We start from the raw sequence: 17,688 nt of genomic DNA on the forward strand, positions 1-17,688 counted from the left end.
ATTTTAGAGGAATCACTTGTTTGGTTAACATTTCTACATTTTATGTTGTTTGTGGCTATTGTAAAGTGTGATGTTTCTCTGATTTCTTTCTCAGCCAGTATGTCTTCTGTATATCATAGGGCTACTGATTTTCTTTTAAGTTAATCTTGGATCATGCCACTTTGTTGAAGGTGTTTATCATATATAGGAGTTCTCTGGTAGAGTTTTTCAGGTCACTTATGTAAACTATCATATAATCTACAAAGAGTGAAAATTTTACTTCTTCCTTTCCAATTTGTATCACATTGATATCCTTTTGTTGTCATATTGCTCTAGCTAAAACTTCAAGTATGATATTGAAGAGGTATGGAAAGAGTGGACAATATTCTCTTATTCCTGATTTTAGAGGAATCACCTTGAGTTTCTCTCCATTTAGTTTGATGTTGGCTGTTGGTTTGCTGTATATTAATTTCATTACGTTTAGATATTTTTTGTTAACCCTGATCTCTCCAAGACCTTTATCATGAAGGGGTGTTGGATTTTGTCAAAGGCTTTTTCAGCATCTAATGAGATGATCATGTGGTGTTTCTTTTTCAGTTTGTTTACATGGTGGATTAATCTGATTGATTTTCATATGTTGAACCATTCCTGCATCCCTGGGTTGAAGCCTCCTTGATCCTGGTGAATGACTTATGTGTTCTTGGATTTGATTTGCCAGTATTTATTGAGTATTTTTGCATCAATGTTGAGGAGGGGTTTTGGTCTGTAGTTTTATTTCTTAGTTTTGTCTTTGTGTAGCTTGTGTATCTAGGTTATTGAAGCCTCATAAAAAGAGTTTGGCAATGGCCCTTCTTCTTCTATTGTGTGGAATACGTTGAGGATAATTGGTATTCACTGTTCTTTGAATTTTTGGTAGAATTCTGAAATTAAACCATCTGGCCCTGGGCTTTTTTTGGTTGGGAAATTTTTATGGCTGCTTCTATATCATTAGGAATTATAGGCCTATTTAAATTGCTTATCTCTTTTTGATTTACTTTTGGTAGATGATATCTATCCAGAAAATTGTCTATTTCCTTTAGATTTTCAAATTTTGTGAAGTGCAAGGTTTCAAAGTATGACTTGATGATTTTCTGGATTTCCCCATTGACTGTTGTTATGTCCCCCCTTTTATTTCTGATTTTGTTAATTTGCAAGTTCATTCTCTGCCTTTTGGTCAGTTTGGATAAAGGTTTGCCTATCTTGTTGAATTCCTCAAAGAACCAACTCTTCCTTACATTGAAACTTTGTATTGTTTTCCTAGTTGCTACTTTACTGATTTCAGTTCTCAATTTAATTGTTTCCTAGAGTCCACTCCTCCAGACTGATTTTGTTTCTTTTTGTTCTAGAGCTTTCAATTGTGCTGTTAATTCTCTAGTGTGACAATTTTCCAGTTTCTTCATGTGGGCACTTAGTGTTATGAAGTTTTCTCTTAGGCACTGCTTTCAAAGTGTCCCATGAGTTAGGATATGTTGTGTCTTCATTCTCATTAAATTATAGGAAGTCGTTAATTTATTTTTTTATTTCTTCCTTAACCCAGGAAAGGTAAAATTGTGCTTTGTTCAATTTCCATGAGATTGTAGGTTTTCTGCAATTTGTGCTGTTGTTGTATTCTAACCTAAAGCATGGTGGTCTGATAAGATACAGGGGATTATTACAATTTTTTGACCTGTTGAGGTTTGCTATGTTGTCAAGTATGTGGTTAATTTTGGAGAAAATTGCATGTGACACTGAAAAGAAGGTATATTATTTTGTGTTTGGATGGAATGTTCTATAGATTTCTGTTTAAGTCAATTGAGTCATAACTTTTATTAGTTCCTTTGGTTCTTTGTTAAGTTTCTGCCTGGTAGTCCTGTCTAGTGGTGAGAGTACTGTGTTGAAGTCTCCAAATATCAGTGTGTGAGATTTTCTTTGTGATTTGAGTTTTAGTAATGTTTCCTTTATGAATGTTGATGCCATTGTATCTGAGGCATAGATGTCCAGATTTTAGACTTCATCTTGATGGATTTCTATTGTAATGAACCGGAAATGACATCCTTTAATCTCTTTTGATTGATTTTAGTTTGAATTCTAGTTTGTTAGATATTAGTGTTGTTATACCCATTTGTTTCTTGGGTACATTTGATTGGAAAGTCTTTTCCCAACACTTAACTCTGGCTTTGAAGATGAGGTGTCTTTCTTGTATTCATCAGAAGGATAGATTTTTGTCTTTGTATCCATTCTGTTAGCCTGTGTCTTTTTATAGGCAAATTAAGACCATTAATATTAAGGGATATTAATGACCAATTGTTCATTCTTGTTTGTGTTGGATTTGTTGGGAGTGGTGGTATTGCATGTGGAATTCCAACCTGCTTTTCTTTTGACTGTTGGTAAAGTGAGATTATCCATTGCCAATATTTTTCTGGGTGTAGCTAAATTTCTTCAGGTGGAGCTTTCCTTTCAGAACTTTCTGTAGGACTATATTAAGTGAATTTATGTTGTTTAAATCTGGTTTTGTCATGGAATATCTTATTTTCTCCATCTATGCTGATTGAAATATTTTCTGGGTATAATATTCTGGGCTGACAACCATGGTCTCTTAGTATTGTTATAACTTTCAGAGTTTCCATGGAGAAGTCAGATGTAATTCTGATTGGTTTAACTTTATATGTTGCTTGGTCTTTTTCCTTATCTGCTCTTAGTAGTCTTTCTTTATTCTGTAGGTTTGTGATTTTGATTATTATGTAGCAAGGGGACTTTTTTGTGGTTCACTCTATTTGGTGTTCTGTAAGCTTCTTGTGGCTTCATTGGCATGTCTTTCTTTAGGTTGGGCAAGTTTTCTTCTATCATTTTGTTGAATATGTTTTCTGCACATTTGAACTGGGTTTCTTCACCTTCTTCTATACCTGTTATTCTTAGGTTTGACTTTTCACAGTGTTCCATGTTTCCTGTATATTTTGAGTTAGGGATTTGTTGGACTTAAGATTTTCTTTGATTCATGAATCTGTTTTTCCTAGTGTATCTTCAACACCTGAGATTCTCTTTTCCATCTCTTGTATTCTGTTGGTTGTGCTTGCATCTGTAGTTCCTGGTTGTTTACCCAGCTTTTCTATTTCCAGCATTCACTCTGTTTGTATTATCTTCATTGTCTCTTTTTCAGTTTTCAAGTTTGAACTGTTTCTTTCATTTGTTTGACTGTTTTTTCTTGGCTTTCTTTAAGAGACTTTTTGATTTCTTATATTTTTCATTTGTATTTTCTGCTTCTTTTTATTTTTAAATATAAATTAGAAACAATGTTGCTTCACTCCCTCCATGCCATCCCACCAACCCCTCCAATATACTCTTATTTCCCCAGGGAGGATGAGGCACTCCATGGAGGTGTCCATAGTCTGTCATTTCATCCAGGGCAGGGCCTAGACCCTCCCCTGAGCATCATCTCTCATTGTTGGATGGGCACCCAAAGTCCATTTGTATACCCGTGATAAATAGGGATCTACTAACCAAGGCTCAATAGATTATGTAGTACTCCTCACTGACACCCACATTCAAGTGTCAGTCCCATGCTGGATTCCCGGCCATCAGTCTGGGATTCAAGAGTTAACCCTTGTCAGGTCAGCTGTTTCTGGGGGTTAAACCAGCCCAGGCTTAACCCCTTTGCTCATCAGTCCTCCCTCTCTGTCACTGGAATCCTTGAGTTCAGCTCAGTGTTTGGGTGTGGGAGTCTGCCTCTGCTTCCATCAGCAACTGAATGAAGGTTCTCTTTCCCAGACTCTCTGGCCATGGGATTGTAGGCTGGCACTCCCCAGATCTATGTCTAAAATCCATATATGAGAGAGTACATGCCATGTTTCTCTTTTTGTGACTGGGTTACCTCACGCAGGATGGCTTCTTCTAGTGCCATCTATTTACCAGCAAATTTCAGGATTCTATTGTTGTTTTGTTTTGTTTTTGATGAATAGTACTCCATTGTGTAAATGTGCCACATTTTCTCTATCCACTCTTCGTTGAGGGGCACCTAGGTTGATTCCATGTTCTGGCTGGCAATTACAAATAATGCTGCTATGAACATAGTGGAACAGACATCATTGTTGTATGAATGGGCATCTTTTGGATATATGCCTAAGAGTGGAGTTGCTGGGTCTTGTGGTAGGTTTATTCCCATTTTTCTGAGGAATCTCCATACTGTTTTCCAAAGTGGCTGTAAGAGTTAGCACACTCACCAGCAGGCGAGGACTGGTCCCCTTTCACCACAACTTTTCCAGCATAAATTGTCATTGATGTTTTTGATTTTAGCCATTCTGACAGGAGTAAGATGGTATCTCAAAGTTGTTGTGATTTGTATTTCCCAGGGATCAAAGGGATACAAATTGAAAAGGCAGAGGTCAAACTTTCAGTATTTGCAGATGACATAATAGTTTACAAAAATGACTCAAAGAACTCTACCAGGGAACACTTACAGCTGATTAACACCTCAAGCAAAGTGGCAGACTACACGATCAACTCAAGAAAATCAGTAGCCCTACTATATACAGATGATCAAAGGGCTGAGAAGGAAATCAGAGAAACATCACCCTTTAAAATTGCCACAAACAACATAAAATACCTTGGGGTAACACTAACCAAACAATTGAATTGCCTGTATCACAAGAACTTTGAGTCTTTAAAGAAAGAAATTAAAGAAGCCTTCAGAAAATGGAAAAATCTCCCATGCCCTTGGATAGGTAGTAAAAATGGCAATCCTGCCAAAAGCAATCTACAGATTCAATGCAATCCCCGTTAAAATACCAGCACAATTCTTCACAGACCTTGAAAGAATAATAATCAATTTTGTATGGAAAAACAAAAGACCCAGGATAGGCAAAACAATCTTACTCAACAAAGCAACATCTGGAGGCATCACCATCTCTGACTTCAAGCTCTTTTATAGAGCTGTAGTCCTGAAAATAGTTTGGTATTGGCACAAAAATAGACGGGTAGACCAATGGAATCGAATTGAACACCCTGATATTAACCCATACATATATGGACATCTGATCTTTGACAAAGGAGCTAAAAATATACAATAGAAAAAGAAAGCATCTTTTACAAATGGTGCTGGCATAACTTGAAGCTGGCATGTAGAAGAATGCGGATCGATCCATGTCTACCAACATGCACAAAAATTAAGTCCAAATGGATCAAAGACCTCAACATAATTCTAGCCACACTGAACCTCTTAGAAAAGAAAGTGGGTGGTACACTTGAACGAATTGGTACAGGAGACAGCTTCCTGAACTTAACACCAGTAGCACAGACAGTGATGTCAACAATTAATAAATGGGACCTCTTGAAACTTAGAAGCTTCTGTATGGCAGAGGACACAGTCAGGAAGACAAAATGGCAGCCTACAAAATGGGAAAAGATATTCACTAACCCCATATCTGACAGAGGGCTGATCTCCAAAATTTACAAAGAACTCAAGAAGCAAGTCTCCAAAAACACCAAAGGATCCAATTAAAAAGGGGCTACAGATCTAAATAGAGAATTCTCAATAGAGGAGTCTAAAAATGGCTGAGAAGCACTTGAGAAAATGCTCAACATCCTTAGCCTTCCAGGAAATGCAAATTTTCTTCCATTTTTTTAATGGATTTTCTTATATCCTCTTTGAGGGCTTCTATCCTTTTCTTTGGCTGGTCTTGAACTCAGATATCCTCATGCCTCTGCCTCCTGTGTGCTGGGATCAAAGGGTGTGCCACCACTGCCTGGCTTCTGTATCCTTTTCAATAAATTTTTTAAGGTCATTCTCTTCTGCTTCATCCACATTAGGATGTTTAGTTCTTGATGGTGTAGAGTCTCTAGATTCTGGTGATGTTGTTTTGTTTTTTTCTGTTGTTGAATGTGTTTTTATATTGTCTTCTTCCCATCCCTTCTTCCAGTGGGTACAGGATGAGTCTATTCCTCTCTTGGTGGGAACAGAACCAAGGTTCCCTTCTGGAATGTGAAAGCATGTCTAATATTCTGATGGCTCTCATCTTCTTGTGGGTGGAGTTGGGACTAATACTGTGTCCTTGGCAGAATCTGGGTTTGCTGTACCGCTGGGTTTGTTTCCATGGTGCCCAGTCCCCAGGCCTCAGGAGGCTCTGAACAGGGCAATGGATTGTGAGTTGGAAACATGCCCATCGCTATCTCATCTTGTGGGCTGGGTTGGGACTCAGATGCAGGAAGTCTCTGGGTAGGCTGGACTGCTGAGATGGGTTCCCCAGCGCACAGTCCCTAGGGCTTAGGAGTCTATGAGCAGGTCACTGGACAACAATGAGTGTTTTTTAAAACCAAAGAATGTATACACATTGTATACTTTATAGAAGACATAAAAGAAAAAAAGAAAAAATATTTTGGAAGGAAAAATAACTAAACTAAAACTATAAATAAAATTTTCCAAAAGGATACTTTAATTTATAGAATACAGACAATCAAACTGAATTTATATATAACTTGCGATTAGTACTTAAATGTTTAAACGTGGAAGAAATAGAAACAAGGGTGTTGAACAGATTGGAAAATGGGCAGACAATATGATACACACATCAGAAAAAAATTCCAGAAGAACTCAAAAACGATGTGGGAAACTTGCTCCATGAGTGAGTGACTGCAAAGTTCATTCTTTCCATTAAAGGAACACATGAAGAATGAGTTGATTTATGTTCACTACTCATACTTTGAGTTGCAAGATGAACCTTAAATGTTTTACTCTTCCAGTTTTCTGACCCCAGACTGACAGCGGGGAGGCCAGCATGGAACTGAAATGGACCCCCCGAATGTGAGTGTCAGTGAGGAGGCCTGGGAAACCTATGGGGCCCTGAGCAGTAGATCAGTGTTTATCCCTGGTATACAAACAGACATCGTGTGTCCATAGCACAAAGAGGGATTCTCTCTCAGCCTGGACTCTTAGGGGATTGCCTGGACCCTACCCTGAGTGAAATGGCAGACTCTAGATATCCCCTATAGGGTGGGAGGCTGGGGGGCATGGGGGTGTGGGAGGAGGGGAGCGAGAGGGAACTGGGATTGACATTTAAGACAAGCTATTTAAAAATTTTTTTAAAGTTTTAAATTTTTAAAAAGAAAAAAATAAATAAATCTGTTATTTACCAAGAATTTCAAGCAGACATCTTATCCCTTATGTTTCTTAGCATGTATAATATTTTTAAGTCAGTTAGTCCAAATTAATTAGCAAGACTTTATAAAAGAAGTTCTCCATGACTTCTAAAAACATATGGGTGCTTTCTTTCTTGATTAGTTAACCAAAAAAAATGACCTCTTAATATTAATTGTAAAATGTTAAGGCTTTCTGCCAATGGTCATGCCAGAGGAGCATCAAATTGCTATTGTAGTTCCAGGAGTCAGTCCACCTGAAGGGCATCCTTTGATGATCCAATCTTGTTTAGGCAATGTCTTTTGCTTCTGTTGTGTCTCTACATGTTTGCTGCCGCTCTCTTTCTCTGGTATCTAGCAAAGTATGAGTGGACATGGGGAGCTCTCCACTGCCTATAATATAGCATGTTATTGCTTGAAAGCATCCTGTTCTACTAGGCATTTTTTTATATTGTCAAGAAGATGACACTTCCCTAAAATGTAGTGTCTAATTTGATAATAATGATGGTTTATACAAAGTTTTGATATATAAAAATAAATACAAGGATTTGTTTCACAGTTAGGGTCTGTGAGTTTCATCTAAGGAGCTGCATGGATTGTAGCTCAAGTTAATGATTAATAATTGAGTCCCAGTAACCCAGCTAGTTTAAATTCTTTTAACCTTATTGTGTTCATAGGTCTCAGAGTGCATCACAGCTGAAACAAAGCTTTGAAAATAACAAAGACTAAGATGTTTTTGTTAAATAACTTTGAGGTGAAACACCCAAGAAAACAATCTAAATTTTTAGAAAGGCACATAGTTTAATGCAGAACCCTTTAAGGTCAGGGAACAAGAACAAAGCAGCTTAATTATCACTTGCTAACATACTCTCCTTGCTAAGTTTGGTTGATGATCAAAGGTGATAATTAATTCCTTATACCCATTTCTTCTCTCAAACCCCTTATATAAAAAAAAGACTATTAAAGAATAGATATGTGCCCTAATGATTTAAAGTAGAGCAAACTGATTCTTTTCATCTATAAAGTTTAGGTTTGTGTTTCCTTTAATATTTCTTATAAGATTACCTTTCAAGATAACAAAGCAATTGGCCCTTTGTTTGTAACTGCAAAATACAGCCTGCCAGTAAAAGACCTGACAAGAACACCTTGCTTGCCCACACGGTTAATCTAAAACAAGTTGCCTGGGTACGAATGTATGAGGGTTCAAGTGACAATTTGTTTTTCACCTGTAATACATAAATGTTTAATCATGTAAGGGAGATGAAAAACATGTTTTTACCTATAATCATTCACTGGAAAAATAGAATATAATTCTTTTATGGCATATAATTCTTATATGGACTGGACTCTGTTGGAGTATAAAAACTGTGAAAAAAACATGAAAAGATGGAAAGAAAAAATAAAGAGACAGAGAAAGAAATCAAAGACAATAAAGAAGGATATCATTAAGAGAATGATGGGGATGTCCTGTGCACTGTGAATATATGTCTGTCTTACTGGTTGATGAATAAATACTGATTGGCCAATAGCCACACAGGAAGTATAGATGGGGCTACCAAATGAGGAGAATTCTAGGAGAGGAAGGCTGAGAAAAGCTACCAGGGAGACTCCATGTAGCTGCTGGGAAGATAGGATACTGGACATTCTCTGGTAAGATAGGGCCATGTAGAAATACATAGATTAATAGTTATATGTAAATAATTAAGAGAGAGCAAGCTAATAAGAAACCTGAGCCATCAGCCAGAGAGTTTACAATTACTATAAGCCTCAGTGTATTTATTTGGGTTCAAAAGCTGGAACAGAAACTCTTGTCACAAGAGAGTTTATAAGTACCTTTTTCCTCAGATAGGAAAGTTTAGTCTCACTGTCTCTGTGGATTTCTGTCAAAACCCTGTACTGCTGGAGGCTAGTCCCCAAGATAGCAGTAGCTTTCAGTATGTTTTGCATTTATAATTATTTCATTGAATTGGTTTTTCATTTTTTAATCTTAATAATTCTACTTTGGTCTATAAATATGGCCATCTTCAAAGAGCTCAGGTAAGATAACTTCCAACCTGGAATTTATGTTTATATATGATCTCAATGTATAGTTAGAGGAAAACATACAAGACGCTGGTTTTAATAATATATTGAACAAATAATTAAAATATTAATTTCAACCAGAAAAATCACACTACCAAATAGGAAAAAAATGCAAGGAATTTGAATACTGTGTTTATAAATGTAAATAACATTCTTGATTAGTTAAAATGTAAACGAATAGCATAGAATAGTTCTAACATGTTTAAATTCTTATATTTAACTCAATGGAAATGAACTTGAAGATATTTGATAATTTGATATTATAAGTCTAATGATATTATTTAGCTAAGTTTTACCATATAAAGTTATAAGAGAGTTGCACTAGGACCTGAGAAGACTCCTCCTCATTCTCAAAACTAATCCTAGAGCCTACCCTCTATTGACTGTAGTCAGTCTCCCAATTCATAGCAGGAATTTCAAGATCTCACCTGAACTTCCAGCAGGCCCACCACAGTCGATCATTCAAGAGAGAGTCTACTGTTATTTATGTCAAAACCAAATACATACAGATATGTAAATGTCTGTAAAACTTGACATAAAGAAAATGCCAGTGGATAGATAATCATTTATTCAGAAAAGATAAAGACTTTCTAGTATTTAATTATATATATTCATGGTAAGCAGAATCAAGCTAAAAGTTTATATGCCTACTTTTCACTGGGGATCTTGGTCAAGTTGTATCAGTCATGATTTAGAAAGAAAATAAAAATAAAATTCAAAACTTTCCTCATAGGAAAAATTGTGCTTGATACTTAATAAAGTAGGTAAACATAGAGTGAAAATATAAATATGGTATATCTATGTACAACACATATGCATTATGTATCTAAATATAGCAAAATGAATGACCAAGGAACCAAAATCTGCATGCTTCAATGCAACAAAGTGCCAATTCACCATTCACCACTCTTATGCCCTGCTCAGGATTTCAAAGGACAAAATATTTCCAACTCATATTGATAAAGGTGGTTCTTAACTCTCAGTCTACTAATACAAATATTTAATCTCTTCCTGAAACAACCCAAAGGCACAGCATATCCAGGGGCACACCACACCCAGAGCCAGAGAACACCTAGAAATAATGTTTTACCATCTACCAACTTCCTTAGTCCAATTTCACTGAGAAATATATATATATATATAATGTTTAAAATGCCTTTAAAATAAACATAGCATGATGTTCTCATATGCAGCTTCTCCTGAAACTTGAGGCACAAATTCTTAAGTTCTAGGTTAACCTAGAGTGATTGTCCCTCAAAATAATTGTTTTCAAGGCTATAAATGTAGCTTGGTAGTATAGTGTCTGGCATGTGCAAAGCTGTGACTTACATGCCAAGTCAAACAAAAGAAGAATGGTTGTATATAGGAATGAAAACTAGAACTCAGTCCTACTTTCTGAATATTATCTCACTAAAATTATACACTAAAACATAATTGCCATTTATATTGTGCTCAATTAGGAACCTGGTAGGGACAGAATGCAATTATTTAAATGTGGGTAAGCACACTGGATTTTTATGCCATCAACAAGTCAGGGGAAATCACCAATTTCAGCTTCATGGGACTTGATTTTGTCATCTCAAAATCTATAATACTGTATCTGACTATGAAGAACACTCCTGATATTAAAATTGTGTCTTATTTGAAAAGGATCAAATTCTCTATCTGAGTTACCTACCATGACCTGAACTTCATAAATATTAATCACATAGAAGGATCACAAAATTTCACAAGAAAGTTCTGAACTGTAAGTAGCAGATATAATCTAGAGATTTGTAAGGTCTGGTTCCAGAGCAACAGCTGACTGAGTTACTACCAGTCAATTATGAACAGGCCAAGAATATGAGTATTTAATGCTGAAATGTGAAACAATTATTCTTTTATTATTCATTATTCTTCCTTTTTAAATTTTATATTTTTTTATTAGAAACAAGCTTGCCTCATGTGTTAATCCCAGCTCCCTCTCCCTCTCTCTCCCTTCTCCCCTCCCATCCAATCACTCAACTCTTCAGGGAGAATGAAGCCCTTCATGGGGGATCTCCAACATCTGTCATATCATCTGTGGCAGGTCATAGGCTCTCCCCCATGTGTCCAAGTGAGAGAGCATCCTTCCATGTGCAATGGGCTTCCAAAGTCCACTCAGATGCCAGGGATAAATACTGATCTAGTATCTGAGGCCCTAAAGAATATTGAGGCCTGCCTCCTTACTAACACCCACGGTTAGGGGGTCTGGATCAGTCCCATGCTTATCTCTCAGCCATTAGTCTGGGGTCCATGAGCAAACCCATGAGTAACCTTTCAGCTGTTTCTGTGGGCTTCATATGCCCAGTTATGACCAATTTGCTCATCACTCCTCCCTCGATGCAACTGGTTTCTAGGAGTTCAGTTCTTAGCTGTGGGTGTCTGCCTCTGCTTCCATCAGCCACTGGATGGAGACTCTAGGGTGGCATACAAAATAGTCATCAATCTCTTTATCAGGGAATGGCATTTAAGGTAGCCTATCCGCTATTGCCTAAATTGCCAGTTGGTGTCATCCTTGTAGATCTAAAATTGACCACATAATTGTAGGTATAGCAAACCTCAATACGTACAAAAGTATTGGAATAACCCCCTGTATCTTATCAGACCACCAAGATGTAAAGTTAGAATTCAACAATGACACAAATTGCAGAAAACCTACAAACTCATGGAAGTTGAACAACACAAAATTACCCCATTCCTGGGTCAAGGAAGAAATAAAGAAAGAAATTAAAGACTTCCTAGAATGCAATGAAAATGAATTCACAACATATTCAAACTTGCGGGACATTTTGAAAGCAGTATTAAGAGGAAAGTTCATAGCATTAAGTGCTCATATGGAGAAAATGGAGAATAGTCACACTCGAGAATTAACAGCACAACTGAAAGTTGTAGAACAAAAACTAGCAAACTCACCCCAGAGGCATAGACACCAGGAAATAATCAAAGTGAGGGCTGAAATCATAATGTCGAAACAAAGAAAACAATATAAAGCATCAATGTAAGGAGGAGTTGGTCCTTTGAGAAAATCAACAAGATAGACAAACCTTTATCCAAACTGACCAAAAGGCAAAGAGAGACCATGCAAATTAACAAAATCAGGAATGAAAAGGGTCATTATTTTTTTCAAAACTGAGGTTTTCAGAATTTTCGAAAATTAATTTGTATGACAAATATTAATTAAAAAAAACAAATCTTGGACCCCAGAATGATGGTTGGGAGGCCAGCATGGAACTGATACAGACTCCCTATATGTGGGTGTCAGTGAGGAGGCCTGGGCAATCTATGGAGCCTTGGGGGGTAGATCAATATTTATTCCTGGCATACAAATGGACTTTTGTTGCCCATCCCACAATGGTGATGTTCTCTCAGCCTGAACTATTGGAGGAGGGCCTAGGCCCTGCGCTGAAGGGAATGACAGACTCAGGAAATCCCCTTTGGAGGGCCTCATCCTCCCTGCAGAAAGGAGTGGGGATTGGGTGTGAGCCTGGTAAGGGATATAGGAGGAAGGGAGGGAGAGGGAGCTGGGACTGACATGTGAAGCAAGCTTGTTTCTAATTTAAATTAAAAAATTTAAATGTTCAAATGTAGATGACTGGTTATAAGAACAGATTATAATGATTTAAGAGTTTAAAAGGTTTAATTTATTTATTTTACTTTTCCCTGTTTTATTTTTTATTCTTTTTATTTCATTGCACTCTAACCACTATTTAATACTCAGTTCTACTTTTATACACAGGGATAATTTTAGTTAATCACTAACTTACATAAAAATTTTACCTATTCTGTAAATTGCTATTATGCAGATAATTTACTTCCTATGTCTTTTACCTCTTTTTATCAGAGGCCCTTTCTAAGTTTTTTTTTCCTTTATCCCTAAAAAACAAATGGCCTCTTGTTTTCTTGGTTCTTCACAATTTGTCTCCATTTATTATTTTCAAGTTCATAAGATAGAGGATAAAACTTAAATACAGTGGAGTCTTAAGTTCCCCCAGATTCCCGTAGTCCACAAGTAACAGGACTTGGATGTGGTCTCAGGTCATTCAATACCCATTCTTTCCTCTTTAACATATATTTTCTTCATCCATAGATTTTTAAAGATATATTTCAGGAGCCTGTGGGATGTCTCTGTGGTTAAGAGTGCTTGCTGCTCCTGCAGAGGAATAGAGTTCCTTTCTCAGATCTACATATTATGACTTAAAACCTCATGTAACTCCAGCTCAAAGGATATATGATTCTTTCTACTGGTATACACAGACACCTGCACACACAGATGCACACACATAAAGCACAGATTGATTAGAAATATATTCGATCAGTCCCACTGAAACTTTGGGTAGAAAAATTATTACTAACTTACTTACGTGGCATATCTCAAACACAATACCATGACTTCATATTTACCCATTATCCAAACTTACGCGTGGAACTGCAAACATATGCTGACTGTATTCGAAGTCAGGTAGTAAAAATCTTTTCTTTGCCAATATGGCAGAAAACTCTCTTTACACTGATCATCAAAGAATACCCAGAGAAAAAAACATTTTATTTTGACTTCTGTCAAAATTAATAACCTCAATAGGCAAATGAAGTTCATCTCACCCACTCCTATACCATTGTGAGGTTACATAACAGTGTGAAGATAGCCTATCTCTAAGTAAACAAAGCTGGGAAATCTCCTAAAACACCAAGTCAATAAGCTTGTGGAAGCTACTGAAACTCAAATTGCTTAATGTCATGTAGAAAATTACCTGATCTGTTTCTCCAAGAACAGAACATTCAGTAAGAGGAAAACCCTCAAGTCATTTGACCGTGTCTGGGTATTACAGCAGAGTCAGTAGTGTCAACACTGTACATGTATCTATAGTATGAAATGTATTCAGTTTCCATGGACACAGAATCGGAGAGGAAAGGAAGACTGATATTATAAAATAGAGATGTAAGAGTTCCAAATAAAATTCATTTCCCTCTTCTACTCACTATAGTTCCTATTATGACTAAAATAGCATAAATTATTAGTAATAATGAAATAAATTATTGCCTTGCTATATAATGAGCAAAGCAGGCAATATCTTGCAAATGAGCATTTTTTACAGTTAAGAGAAAGCTCCCTGAACCTTATTCTCTGCTACAGTCACCTTCCATGCTAATTCAGTGGTGTTCCTTCTAGGACATCAGCCTCAGGTCTCTGTTCTGTACCTTAGACATCTTCTCTTTCTGAAAACGCTGGTGCCATGATGTAACCCTTATTTGGAAAACTTCCAAACCGTTTGTCAGTTCTAACCACCTACTGGAGTGTCAACCCCATTTCAAGAACTTACAGATATTTCTTCATGAAGATGTTATCATACAAATAATATCATCTGGAATCCAAGGACTTTACTCGTTTAGAAATCTGTGCCATCCTCAGTTTCATGTTTTATAGCATAATTTTGTCAGTGACTCCAAAATCAAACCTGTATCTATTATCATCAGCTCTATTTACTAAACCCCCATTCTGACTTGATTTCCGTGTGCCTGTAACTGTCATGAATACTCATATTTAATCTTGCATTGTTATCTCTGTTGTGACTTGTGATTATCACTTCAAAGATAATTATATAATTTTTTAAAATCTTAATATGCCCTTTACATATCTGTTTCTGTTAAGTAATTCTTTCCTTAGTACTGTTTTTTAATTTTTTACTACATCCTTAATGTTAAACTAACTATAAATCGTTAGCTTGCTGAAATTCTGTATCACTTAAGATACTCGTCAAAGGAAAGATACCTAGGAAAACTCTTCTTTAGAGATTTGAAGTAATCAGATGGGCTATCTTCTAATATGAGCAGAGTTCAAGTACTTCTATGTCTTTAAAAATGCATAAGAAGGATTTCCAGGAACTAGAAAGTTGAGAGATAATGAAAGAAAGTCCTGGGAGCTGGCCACTGACACTGTTGGGAGGCTAGGATTAAACTGTCCAACATTTCTGTCTCAAGATGGCAAACTTATGGTCTGAATCCAGTTATGAACCAGCAGGCAAACCAGGAATCTTTGAATGACATTTTCCAAGCTCTGAGATATAAGGTAAAATTGAGACAGGTAGAGAGATGCTTTGTTGCCTTCCTCTGGTTTCCTTGTATTGATGAAATTAAACTGGAAGACCTGGCCCAGCCATTTTCTACTTTTCTCTCCCCTGTCATTTTCAGATCAGTCTTTTTTTCCAACTTAATTAGGCAGACTTCCTATTTGCCTAAAATAACATGGTCACTTTTATTCCTAAATCCTTACTTAAATCAATAATTTTTATAACATTTAATGCTGAATAGAAAAGTACTACTTTTCCCTAGAAGTCACAGCAGCTTCCTCCTATCCTAGAAGAAATCATTGCATCTCTATGATCTCATCACATTGTTTCAGCTCAGCCATCAAGCACTTTTAGAAGGCTATCACATATTGCCATTTAACATGCACATGAACATGTATTGATACCTGCCTTCCTTTCTTTCTGTTGTAGTGATTAAAACACCTGAGAAGTGGAAGTTAAGGAAGGGTTCATTTTAGCTCATAGTTCCGTGTGGTAGAACCCATGAAGTCAGTGAAGTCAGTGTTAGAGGAACTTGAGGTACCTGGATTCACAACCAAGAAACAGAGAGATGGATGTGTATACTCAGCTAATTTTCTCCCGGTTTTACAGTTTTGGTTCACAGCCCAGCAAATAGTGCCACCTGTAGTGGAAGACCTTCCCATCTCAATCTAGTAAAGATAATCCTGAAGGCAGATTCAGAGGACTGACCACTGGGATGATTTTAGATTTCCTGAAGTTGACAATTGAGATTAACTGTCATGATATCCAACTAGATTGTAACTTGTTAAAGGCAAGGAAATTTCTACTGAGTTTGGATTTTTCATATTTAATGGTGCAATAGAGGCATTGACAATATCATCGTCTATATAATTAGATTTTAGACCTACTCAACAGTAAGGCAATTACTCCTGATCCTGGAAACCTAGCTAACTACCCAGGGTAAGAGAGATTATGGATCTTAGAGGAGTTACTACTGCCACACATGACATATCTTAAATGGAAAAAGCAAGCCCATTAAAATCAGAATTCTTACAGGGCTGTCCACTACCCCCACTCCTTTTCAACTTAGTTTTCAAAGCAATATGACAAGAGAAGGAAATCAAATACGAATCAGCAAAGAAGAAGTCAGAATATCCCTGCTTGCAGATGATATGCTCTTATAATATGAGCACTAAAAAACTTTCCACCAGAAATCTTGTAGAAATTATCAATGAGTTCTGCAAATTAGCAGGAAGCAAAATCAACTTTTATATATCTACATGCATGTAACAGTAACAACTAAAGAGGGATAAGTCATAAACTTGAGAGGGAACAGAGTGGATGGGAATCTGGGAAGGTTGGAAGGAAGAAAGGGAATAGGGGAAATGATGTAAATTTTTAAAATTAGAAAATATTTAAAGAAAAAAGAAAGAAAACTTACTAATATACACCCCAAAAGGAGTCAACATAAATTAAAAAGCTATTAACTTTTATTTTTTATGTTAACAGTCAGATTTTCTATAAAAAATTATAATAATGTTGTAATTACTATAGTGCAATCAACTCCTCGGTTCCTTTAGCACTGATCTGAAGAAAAAATAATAAAAACAATTTTTTCTCTCCTCTCAAGTTATCTTCTCCTGCTCTTTCATCCAAAGCTAGCACATTGTCTCTTCCAGTGAATCAGTCATTCTTATATTTCATATACTGTAGAAAATGCAACACACAGTCATTGCAAGTGCGCAATGTGCTTCTGAAGGCCTCCTTCATTAAAATTCTCAATCAAATGTTAAGTTCAGTGTTATCAGTATAATTTATATTTTAAGATATATTATTTGGGTCGATTTAGGTACCTGAAGATTTTGGAATCTAGAAATCTAAGACATAAATTTTTGTAATATGTTTATGAATAAAAAATTTTAACCTCTTACCACTAATTCCTGTGAAGGCATGTATATCTCAGCCACTGTAGAGTCTCTTAATTCTGCATCAAAAACAAAGCTATCCTTGGATATTGAAGAGATGATGGAGTCATTATCTTCATTCAGACGTCTTAATACCTTTATACGAGGTCGCGCCTGGCCCTTCAGTATGATATAAAGTCCATCATCAGCAATCACTGAAATAAATAGAAACCAAACAGATAAATACCTGACTAACATGTTTATTATATCTTCTGTACTGCCTACAAATTATTTACAGCCTGCCATACCACAATAACCTCTATGCAACACTCAGGAATTCATAAATAACAAGAATAACAAATGAATGTTTGATTTAGTCTATTTTATTCAATTTGCAGTGTGTTTACTTTTACTAACATATAATTACATCATTAGCCAACTCCCTTTTAAACCATGTCATGGGGAATTGGATTTTAATTTTTTTAAAAATTAGTGCAAAATGACAAGTAATTATG

The 17,688-nt window shown here is 36.3% G+C and overlaps 1 protein-coding gene across 2 annotated transcripts in view; it reads right to left on the minus strand.

Annotated features, from left to right (window-relative positions):
• Nucleotides 1-17,688, minus strand: part of Cnbd1 (cyclic nucleotide binding domain containing 1) — a 400,564-nt gene that overhangs the window by 131,863 nt on the left and 251,013 nt on the right. For both annotated transcript variants that reach the window (XM_040741326.1, XM_040741322.1), the window contains one exon: nucleotides 17,201-17,388. In XM_040741326.1, coding sequence (XP_040597260.1) covers nucleotides 17,201-17,388 — 188 coding nt within the window. The remainder of the gene's footprint in view (nucleotides 1-17,200; nucleotides 17,389-17,688) is intronic.

The sequence above is a fragment of the Mesocricetus auratus genome, unplaced genomic scaffold (assembly GCF_017639785.1).
Source record: "Mesocricetus auratus isolate SY011 unplaced genomic scaffold, BCM_Maur_2.0 Super-Scaffold_6730, whole genome shotgun sequence".
Classification (NCBI taxonomy): Eukaryota; Metazoa; Chordata; class Mammalia; order Rodentia; family Cricetidae; genus Mesocricetus; species Mesocricetus auratus.